The 11,752-nt window shown below is 37.0% G+C and overlaps 1 protein-coding gene across 1 annotated transcript; it reads right to left on the reverse strand.

Annotated features, from left to right (window-relative positions):
• Nucleotides 1–457: 457 nt before the first annotated feature.
• Nucleotides 458–10,460, reverse strand: LOC135090877 (actin-related protein 2/3 complex subunit 1A-B-like). Its single transcript, XM_063988021.1, is given in 10 exon segments — nt 458–1,228; nt 3,303–3,483; nt 5,909–6,012; nt 6,671–6,849; nt 7,175–7,292; nt 8,095–8,127; nt 8,129–8,268; nt 8,438–8,546; nt 9,806–9,957; nt 10,306–10,460. Coding segments are annotated over 10 exon segments (1,122 nt in total). The 5' UTR covers nt 10,373–10,460; the 3' UTR covers nt 458–1,189.
• Between the last annotated feature and the right edge of the window lie 1,292 nt (nt 10,461–11,752).

Here is an 11,752-nt window from a genome sequence, read left to right on the forward strand (position 1 = left end):
TGGAAATAACAGTAACAATATTTCACATTTTGTGGTGCATGTCTCAGATGAAACATCTGGATGGCTTACCTTACCAAATTCCCCATTACACTTTCAGGCCACCATGCTTCTTTTTCCGATAGTATCCTTGTGTCATACGAAGTACATAATCAAATAACACCCATTACCCTGAATACATTTTTAAGATGTCACAGGTGCCACTTCTCCCATTGGAGCATTATAGAAACAATGAATATTTTAAATGGAGGTTGGATAAATTAGACAAAAGAGAAATAATCGCCAGAAGTGGACTCTGCAGGGCAGGACGCTCAAGATAAATGTCAATCCAACATATTTCCAATTAGGTCATATAAGCTATCAGTAAACTCCAAGTGGGTTTTGGTTGGCCTTGGCTGTCCTTTCACAACATTAGATAAATATTCTAATCCTTACACTAATGGTATGTCAATACTCAATAGTTCCCAATACATTTATTTCATTGAATTCATATGAAGCACACTGGTTATTCACAAAGTGACCAGCCTTAACTCTGGTAATTATAAGAATTTTAATCTTCATTTACTTTGTTATCCCTTTGAAATAAATTGTGCTTTGGGTTATCAATCAACATTATTTGCCTGTTTCTATAATAGACAAAATAACAAAGAGAATGAATGCAAATCTAGCAAACCTTTTACATTTTAAACATCAATATAAACTCCAATACAGTATGTTCTCTAGGTGGCTAATTTTGTCTCACCACCTCTTTGTTAGCATCTCTCTTCTTGCATTGTAATCATCTATCTTAGATGAGTTACAAAAGTTAGAATACAAGTGTTGAATGACACCAAAAAATATCTTCATGATTTCATAAACTCAGGAATGATTTTGATAGAAAAATTTCAGTATTATATTTCATCTACATCTTGTATGTGCTATCTTTCAATAAAAACCACTTATTCATCTTAGTTTGCAGAATACTGGAGAAACATTACATCTTAGTAATAATAGTATGGCAATATGAAAAAATATGTACCTATGCACCACATTTTTAGGATGTAATATCAGACAAAAAATCATATATGCAATATCACTAATCATGAAGGTAATCAATCAAATACATCAAATTTCACTTCATAATTTTCTCATTGCAAAATTTTACTTTTCAATGTGCAATTGACTTAGCAGTTTACTTACTGCCAGGAATGCTTTAACTCAAGCGTAGATCTGACACTGACTGCTCCAGAAGCTGAAAGGAAGAAACAATTATTGTTACATATTTATCCAAGACAATAAGTGTCCCAGTTTGTTTTATACTTATCAATTATTACTGTGTTATATAATAACACTTCAATGACACTCAACTGTCCCCCTCTTCTACAATGAACATCCTCGGTCTGTCCTTTACTTATAATCTGAACTGGAAACTTCACATCTCATCTCTAGCTAAAACAGCTTCTATGAAGTTAGGCGTTCTGAGACGTTTCCGCCAGTTTTTCTCACCCCCCCAGCTGCTAACTCTGTACAAGGGCCTTATCCGTCCATGTATGGAGTATGCTTCACACGTCTGGGGGGGTTCCACTCATACTGCTCTTCTAGACAGGGTGGAATCAAAAGCTTTTCGTCTCATCAACTCCTCTCCTCTAACTGACTGTCTTCAGCCTCTCTCTCACCGCCGCAATGTTGCATATCTAGCTGTCTTCTACCGCTATTTTCATGCTAACTGCTCTTCTGATCTTGCTAACTGCATGCCTCCCCTCCTTCCGTGGCCTCGCTGCACAAGACTTTCTTCTTTCTCTCACCCCTATTCTGTCCACCTCTCTAACGCAAGAGTTAACCAGTATTCTCAATCATTCATCCCTTTCTCTGGTAAACTCTGGAACTCCCTGCCTGCTTCTGTATTTCCACCTTCCTATGACTTGAATTCCTTCAAGAGGGAGGTTTCAAGACACTTATTCATCAATTTTTGACCACTGCTTTGACCCTTTTGTGGGACTGGCATTTCAGTGGGTATTTTTTTTTTATTCGATTTTTGTTGCCCTTGGCCAGTGTCCTTCCTACATAAAAAAAATAAATAAAATAAAAAATAAAAAAAGTAGCAGTTGAGAATTCATTACACTAAAGGCATTTTCTTCAGTTTCATACAATGAATGTTGATGACAAAATCATCAAAACCATCTTCAGTCTTTAATACAATGCACTGAAAGAGTACTATGGCTATGTAATGCATTTGGACTGTACTCATTGAGAAACTTCCTTTGTCAGAAACCAAGTGATTAAGTTCAGCCATATTACTGACATAAGTTCTGCCTTGTGGTAAGGTTATGCTGCCTGCACACACATACTGTAAGCAATATTAACCCTTAAAGGGTGGGTGATGGGTTTGTTCCATTTTGCCTTTACTGCTCTCACTTTGCTCAGTGATCTTTTGTTATCGTGATTCTTAGGCCTTAACACAACTCTCACAGTCTCACTCTGTGTCTCTGTGACTGTCATGATGGTAGGCCAAGCAATTTTTTTCTTCTGCATCCAAATCCAAGCCACACTTTATGCGGCCATTGCCTTCAACTCCTCAAAAAACTGCTCCTGACATGAGAAAGTATAAGGGAGGCCATATGAGCCACAAATTTGGTGACCAACATAAAAATCTGGTGAAATATGGTCATCAGTGAGGAATGCAGGGAGGAATAGCTGCTCACCATGTAAATACTTGACAGCATTCTGAACACAGGTCTGCCACTTCATCACTTCACCACAGAAAAACTACACAACCTAGAGACTTTGGGTTTATAAAAGATTAAAGAGCAAGGGTTGCTAATCTTAAAATTAAACCACAATGGAAATGGAGTAATTTCCATGAATATGCCAAAACAATGCTGTGTGAAGGAGAAGTGACTTACAGCAACGTCCTCACCCTTGAGGGATTAATTCAGAGATGGTCCACGGTTTAATAGATGTGCCAAGCAGGTCTTGAAATATTTGATTTTTTTTTTTACCAATCTAGTATATTTCATGCTTTTTCTTCCAGAAGATAATAATAATAACTCCATTTTTTGGTATATAATGCAAAATTTTTCTAACAAGTTTCCCACACACACACACACACACACACACACACACACACACACACACACACACACACACACACACACAATCCTTCATATCCTTAGTCTCTATGCCAAATTTAATCCCTCATGTCATCATCAATAATACAAATCTATTTACAGCACAAAGGAAGGGCAGACTGTACATGTGAAAGGCAAACACTAGATACACATAACAGCAGGTAAAGTTTGGTAGTCAGTGACAAGAAACAGGCTCACCTTGAAGTTCCAGATGACAAGTTGAGAGTCAGCACCACAGGTGGAAATGGAGCTGCAGTTGGACTTATCACCTGAGAAGATGGCAACTCCTGTGATGGTGTTCTGATGGATGGTAGCAAGTGTGGTGTCCGACTGGTCCGAGCGAGCAGTGCGGTCGAGTGACTGGAACTTCTTCATGGCGCTGTGAGGTGTGATGAGAAGAGGTAATGTGGTTTTAATCAGACAGGCTATGGTTAAAGCTGAGTTCCATTTGTTCTTAGTATTAGTCAATTTTTACTTGGTGTTATCTAAGCATTCTCTATTTAGTGTTTTAACTATGTCATTTGTAAATGTTGAATATTGCAATGTTCTAGTATCAGTGGGTGGGTTGACTCACTCACTGATGTCAAGGAACAGTACTTATTTTCTCAAGCACAGCACTGTACAAGTGAACAACTGAGATAACTTGAATTTACTTATGGTAATACTAGCAAGGTCAGAGAAAGGTACTCTTTAAAGATAAGAAGTGACCATCTTAAGGGATTTAGACACATCAGAATTGGGATCCAGAAAAGGGGAACTTGATGGGGTCCTCAGAACAACTAGTATGTACATGGAAAATATCTCAAAATTTGGTCTATCTGAGTAAGACTTGAAACAAACAAAAATTCAGTGAAGATACATGTAATATTTAAATGAGTGTGTAGTATGAATATTCCACCAGAGACCACTGGAAAGGGGTCCAATGAAAAAATCCTTACCTAACACATATGAATCACAATCAATTCTTTGGCATTTTCACTACTAATCAAAACAAAACTTAAACTGGGGATAAATGTATGCTTAAAACCAATAACAGAACAGAAGCAATACTTCAAGATATTAACTGACAAAAGCAACACTTTTAAGCTTTGAAATCAGCTAACAACTAAGATGTTTTTAAACCTTACATTTATCATCTGGGTTCAGTGTAACTGAGGTAGGATGATTATATGCAACAATCAGTATTTAAACATTAAGCCTCCAAAGAAAATATAAATGATATGGAACTACAAAACAAAATGAATACATGAGTTTTTTGTTGTAATAATTTACTTTACTCAAACTTTCCATGTATTCAAAGCTATTAATGCAATTGGGTTTTGCCAGTACAAGCAAAACACAATAAAAAGTGGGAATGAGAAAGGGACATACAGAGGAATGTGTGTGCTAAATTTCTAGCAAGTTTTATCTAAAGGGAGACTGAGATTAATGCCAAAGAATGGAAAGGATTCTGTCTCTCTCATTGCACTATGAAAACTACAGAGGATACAGCTGTGTGAAAACACTATAATGCCACTGTATGCAAAAAAAATACTGATAAAAAAAATAAGGCACAATTCTATATAGAGAAAAAGGGTTGACAATCCTATGTCAAAAAGTATTTCTTAGACTAACGTAAAAAAACAGTATTGTTTTTTTGGCATTCTTCTTTCCTTAGGAGCTTTGACAACTTCCAATCTAAGAAGCAGCTAAACTATACCACCAATTAAGAGAAGTGCTGAAGGCAGAGATTATATGCAAAGCAGCTCTACCAAAAGGATGTGGTTTCCTCTAAAAGCAAAGCCTCACCTTATTGCACACCAAGACATGACTTGTTTTAAGATAACAAAAGGTTTAGATATGAGACAATCTAATTAGATTAAAAAGTTGGTTATGAAAATTACTTATGGGATTTAAGGTATTATCTATCTTTGAGTGCAAACTGAAAAATAATAATTTCAACCAGATAAGTAGAGAGAATAGTCCAGTAGTGATTAGTTCATGGCCCACACCACAACACTGGGCCTGGCAAAAGTCAGGGTTATTGGTGGCATGAACATGACATACTTCATGATGGTCCCCTCACCTTGCTTATACATAAACCAAAGACAAAGCAAATTTTCCTTCAGAATGGAAACGACCATCCTGTCCAGTGCCAAAAAACAATACTCGAGAGCCACAGATTCAACACACTTGAAACTGGACCTTCCAGTAAAACTACAAAGTGACAGTACTGAGGCTGCTTACCCAAGTCTTACCTTTCAATAGGATTCACTTCTCTGAACATCAGAGAAGAATTCTTTTCATTACACATGCTTATTCCAATGTAATATTGTAAATAAAGAAAAGCTAAATTTAAGGCCTTAGGAGAGTAATCATAGTGCAGAGCTTGAATACACTCAGTCCAGCATCACTCAATTCCTTGCATTAATTACAAGTCATAAATTAGTACCTATGTAATGTTGTAGAATATTCATTTTGGTATGTTGAGGTGACATGTTTTGCAAAAAAGAATATTAAGTTTCAAAATTTCATTCAATAGTCCTCTTTTGCTTTCTTACACTCAACAGATACCATATGCTACAACACACACACACACACACACACACACACACACACACACACACACACACACACACACACACACACACACACACACACAGCACTCACATTAATACTTTTCACCTTACATGGATTCAAAAGTTATCAGCCATTTCTTCAGTAATCATACCAAAATCTCATAATTTGACAATATAGATTTCTCATGGCTGGAAGGTGAATACACACTAGCTTTTAAATTTTACAACAATGGATAGAATCCTCACCTGAGACTGCCAGACTCTTTTTTCTGAGCTACATCCATCTTGGTCACGAAGGTAAGCTTACCCATGTCATCAACAGAGTACAACATTGGACAGCAGCCATGGCCCTGAAACATAGCACAGGTCACATCAGATGCAGTGCAAGACATTAGAAAAAAGATGAAAGATTCATGTACAATGAAGGGAGACCAGAATCATGACATCACAAAATTCACACAACCTTCACGCCCTGAACACTTATCACTCCCTTCTTAATATTCAACTAGCTATTTTTCCCTTGGATATTAAAGGATGTGGAGAATGTGGAGGGTGAGGATCAGTCCTTTCTTCCCAAGAGACCTAGAGGCTATGATGGGAAGGAATGTTTGTTGACCATGAATATTAATGCATGCATGTGCCCACCTTACCTTGCCTAGATTACTAACCTTTAAACTACTGCAATTGCTGGCAAAATGGACCTTCCAGTCCTGTGACACTATGATCACTTATAGTATGATCACAGGTTGTTCCAGCATTATGAATATTCATGGGACACTTCCTTTCAAGAGATCACTAGCAAAGTATTCCCTCCACCACAAAACACTGAGAGGCAAAAGATACAATAAGGGCTATTTTTTATTTATTTATCTATTTATTTATTTATTTATTTATTTATTTATTTTATTTATTTATTTATTTAATTATTTTTTTTTTACACCTCTGGGAAGAAGTATTATCTGTGAACATATAAGTAGGCAGACATAAAATCAGCTATCCTGTACTCACCACAGCCACCAGAGAGTTGAGGGAGACCCAGGTGACAGCAGTGAAGGGCAAATACTCAGTCTTGAGCTGAGTCTTAGCCATCTCCTTCCCTGCATCAGCCACAGTCAGGCTTGAGTCATGGCCAACCCAGCACACTCGATTCCCATCACCTGAGAAACTCACACTGTGCACCCATCCACCTGGGGATGTACAATGTAGGTGTCACATGGAGATTTAAAGTCCTTCTGCATGCAAGAATCTAATGTCAAAGCACCTGAGAGTCCTACTGCATGCATAATATTTCTGCAGCAAACAGAAGAGTAAGCAAAAGTGACAAAACAAGCATATAAATTAGAATACAAAAAACCTGTATCATCAATATTAATCCTACACCCATTGTCTTAAGTTAATATAATTAAATGAACGAAACTGATCATCCGTATCATCACTGGTAATGCTACTGCTTTGTAATGGCTGATGTTCCACCACACCCTCCAGCCAATGTTTGGGGTGACAGGTCCTCACCTCCACCAGTGGAGTTGGAGAATTCAGTCATCATCTGGCCCAGAGGCATCTTTGCTCCCCAGGGTGTTGGTGTTGGCTTGGGCTCAATGTCTTTGATCCAGGCAGAGAAAATGCGCACCTAGAATATGCAAATTTTGCCTTTTCAAATTGTCAATCACTCACTACTAATGTGGGAGCTTTTTTTCCTATAATAGGGTTCACTGCATCCCATGATTTCAACAAGGCAAATAATCCTAGTCAATGATACTGTAAATATTTCTGTTAACATTCCAGTTTGGGTAAATGTACACTATCAAGTCTCATTTTATTGCATCTATTATATTTGTATCTCACTAATTATATGCTCACTAATTATATGGTTACTAAATACCCCAATCAGAAGTACTACATATAAACCTAGTGCCTTCTTGGTAAAACCTCTTATCAATACTACCAGATCATGATGATCCTCTATCTGCCAAGGCACTCAACACTATACCAGTATCAGCTAAGTTATTTCCCCTGTTTCCATGTCTTCTATTCAGATAAGCTCCTACCTTATTATGTGATTATTTTCAAAACAGGGACATGATTCAGCAGACTTGTAATGTGGGAGTGAACTTTAGCAGGTAACCACTTGCATTACTTCCATTAACAGAGTAATAATCTCCACAACTGACAAATAAAGTATCTTGATCAGAAGCAACAGAAAAAAAAATAAATAAATAAATAAATAAATTATATATATATATATATATTTATTTATTTATTTATTTATTTATATATATATATATATATATATATATATATATATATATATATATATATATATATATATATATATATATATATATATATATATTTTTTTTTTTTTTTTTTTTTTTTTTTTTTTTTCACAAAATGTAGTAAAAAAGAAGTGGCTATCCCTTTTCCATCCATACCTTGAAGTCTGCAGCTCCAGCAGCCAAGGAGTATGTTGTTGGGGTGCCAGTCCAGGGTGGTGATGGTGGAGCGGATGGGCTTCTTGATGTGCTTGGACACCCACCAGTTGTTCTCTTGCTCAAAATAGCACACTGAGATGAGCCGAGCGCCAGACCCAACAGCAAACTTGTTCTCTGCAATGGAAGTGGCATTTAGTTCTGTTTGAAGTTCTTTTATTCCCTGACTATATGTGCATCATGACACTACATAATCCAAAACTAATAAAATAGCATCAACATTAGGTGGGCAGACATAGCAAAGTTCTAACAAAGACAAATCAACCTGATGCTTCCAGTGACTAACCATTGGGAGACCACTTGACACAGGTGGCAGCACGGTTAATACGCAGAAGCACCAGAGTTGGGCTCCATTTCCCATCCGCTCCACAAGTCCACACATAAGCATTTCGGTCCTGCAGAATTTTAAAGAACATGATAAATATTGAGTCCTACATAAAGAACTGAAAACAGATCCAACAGAAACTGATGAAAAGCTGTCCATAGTGTTAAAAAGAAGTTATATTACAAAAGAAGAAAGGAGAAGCACCATGATTACAATGTGAGAGAGAGAGAGAGAGAGAGAGAGAGAGAGAGAGAGAGAGAGAGAGAGAGAGAGAGAGAGAGAGAGAGAGAGGGAGAGAGAGAGAGAGAGAGAGAGAGAGAGAGAGAGAGAGAGAGAGAGAGAGAGAGAGAGAGAGAGATGATAATCTTAGTGCAATCAAAGTGTTGCAAAATTATCCTTTCACATGAAGCATGTCACATTGTGGCTCACTAAGAAGAAAGGAGGTAACATGTTAATGTCAAACTACCACCCAGTCAGCTTGACTTCAATAATAAGAATAATTTAGAGAAGCACATGTTGATAAAGGAGTAATTTAGAGAAGTATTGGTTGACAAAGGATTCTCAGCAAGGCTTCATGTAGAGGAAGTTTAAAAACATTAGCAAAAGTCCCAAAGCATTATGAAAATTGTTTTGGTTCTGGTCAGACCTCACTTAGATTATGGTGTGCAGTTCTGGTTCCCATATAGCATTTAAGAATAAAGATCTGTTATAATCAACACAAAGGAGAATGACAAAAAAAAATATGAGGGATTCCTTACAAATGGAGATGGAAGCTTTTGAATTTACATTCCTTAGAGAAGCACACATTAGGAGGAATCTGATACAGACTTTAAGTGGTATAGAGAACATAAAAAAGACTTACACAAAACCCTCAGGGTCAGTAATTAGGATAATATAAAAAATAACAGACTGAAGCTTAATAAAGTTAGATTTAAAGAAAAGGAGATAGAAAGAAAACTCATTTCTATTAGAATGATAGCTGAAGAAATGGACTCAGTATTGTTAATGCTGAGTCATTAAGGACCTTCAAGGGATTATGGAAATTTATGGATAAAGATGACACATAGAAATAGGTAAGTATGTTTCATACAGGAACTGTCACATATAGACCTGACAGCTTCTTGCAGCTTCCTTTATCTATTTATTTTCTTAACAAAGAAATAAAATAATATAAAATAGTAATAATACCAATAATAATAATAAAAAGGCCAGATCTTCCCAAAATATAAAAACATTACAAGTATTCCACTCATTACATTTTTGGATATCTGAGAGACACAATTACTACAATTACATGAATCACCCTACTTTCAGTAAAAGAGAACTTACAGCACCGCAGGTCACAATGCGGTTGGTGTTTGGGGCCCAGTCAATGCCGGTGACTCGCAGGTCATGGCCCTGAAGGGTCTCCTGCAGCCTCCACTCAGACCCAGCACGCTCATAAATGTTGACCTCATTGTTGTTGAGGCTCAGTGCCACACCTCAAATTTGGGGAAGATTTTCATAAGTTATAAAATACAGATGTCCAATATTCATGAACTCATAGTTTCATATATTCAATAAAAATTACACAAGGCTAAGGATTCCAGATTTTATGTATTCTAATACTAAAAATAGAGGCATACAGTGTTGCTGACATTTTACAACAAAAACAAATCCAATAAATCAATAATCCAATGAAAAATTGTAGTTAATAACTTATTTAAGTGAATAAGATTCAGGAGTGTGTGTGTGTGTGTGTGTGTGTGTGTGTGTGTGTGTGTGTGTGTGTGTGTGTGTGTGTGTGTGTGTGTGTGTGTGTGTGTGTGTGTGTGAAGTCTGATGCTTACGGGAGCGATCCTTATTCCAGGCATGACAAGTGATGGGCACGAGGCCGAACTGAAACACCTCTGTCATGATGCCTTCCTCTCACTGCAGCACTGGGACTGAGAGAGAGAGAGAGAGAGAGAGAGAGAGAGAGAGAGAGAGAGAGAGAGAGAGAGAGAGAGAGAGAGAGAGAGAGAGAGAGAGAGAGAGAGAGAGAGAGAGAGAGAGAGAGAGAGAGAGAGAGAGAGAGAGAGAGAGAGAGAGAGAGAGAGAGAATATACATGATGCAGAACAAGCCTGTATTTATACTTCTACTTATATATCACATTATTGATTTTACTAAAACCAGTTGCTTTATCTTATAAACTAGGAAGTAAAGTTGGAGTAAAAAATTTCCATCAATCGTTTTTATATGTTAATTTTAAAAAATTTACAATAATTCTGATAATAAATTTCAGAACAAATTTTCTGGTTTGGACATTACTCCAATAAAATTTTCCTTTAATAATTAAGGAGACTCATGGAAAAATATGGGTTCTGATAAATGGGTTGGCTTAGGTTAGGTTAGGTTACTGTCCTTAATGGGGAGGGTCCAAGAGGGGAGGGGGGCAAATACCACCAGTTAGGTAAGGTATAATTAGGTTAGCCTAAAAAGTTTCGCATTTTTCAAAATATGGCATCTCATTCTTAGACTTTTCCATGAATGTCCAAATATGATATAATTTGGCTTCCACCACCCTAAAACACCACTTTTCCACAAGTCCTCAGGCTTGTTGGGGATAAAAATGAATAGGAAGATAGGATGCATTGTATTAAATTGCAATTTTACCAGTTAGGATAGTGTACAATGGATATAGGGGACAGGTAGGTTAGTAACTTAAATAGGTTAAGAGAGCATTGTGGAGGGATATGTTAGGTTAGTTATGGGGAGCAGATATTCCCTGTTTGTTATTTATTTTTGGGGGGATTTTCCCAAAAAGCGGCATTTTTTTTCTCCTTAGACATTTAAGAATTCCCAAATTCGGCTTATTTTAGCCTCTCCCATCCTAAAACATTGCTTTCCCACTAACTCCCCAATCTTGCTTGTCCTGGAGAAGGACAGGAATAGACTACATACAGAGCCACTATTGGCAAGATTTACCGAATAAAAGAAGAGAAAGAAAAAATAGTGTTTTCATCCGAGGGCTATAATGCTACTTGACTGTAGCGTGGGCCATTATCCCCCCCCCCCCCAAGACACACCACAGATTAAATTAGGTGATGTCCCCTTCAGTTAATTAATTGGTATTATTATAGTTTAAGCCATTACACACTACGTGGTAATAACCTACCTCATTTTGTTCTTCTCACTATTCACATCATTTCTAATGATTACACTACTTGTCGGAAATTAATAATAACGCCACAATAGGCCTGGGAATGCACAGCGCTCTCAACTTTTTCTAAGTCCACAGGTAAACATAAATGGTG

This window comes from Scylla paramamosain, chromosome 36, assembly GCF_035594125.1.
Source record: "Scylla paramamosain isolate STU-SP2022 chromosome 36, ASM3559412v1, whole genome shotgun sequence".
NCBI classification, from domain to species: domain Eukaryota; kingdom Metazoa; phylum Arthropoda; class Malacostraca; order Decapoda; family Portunidae; genus Scylla; species Scylla paramamosain.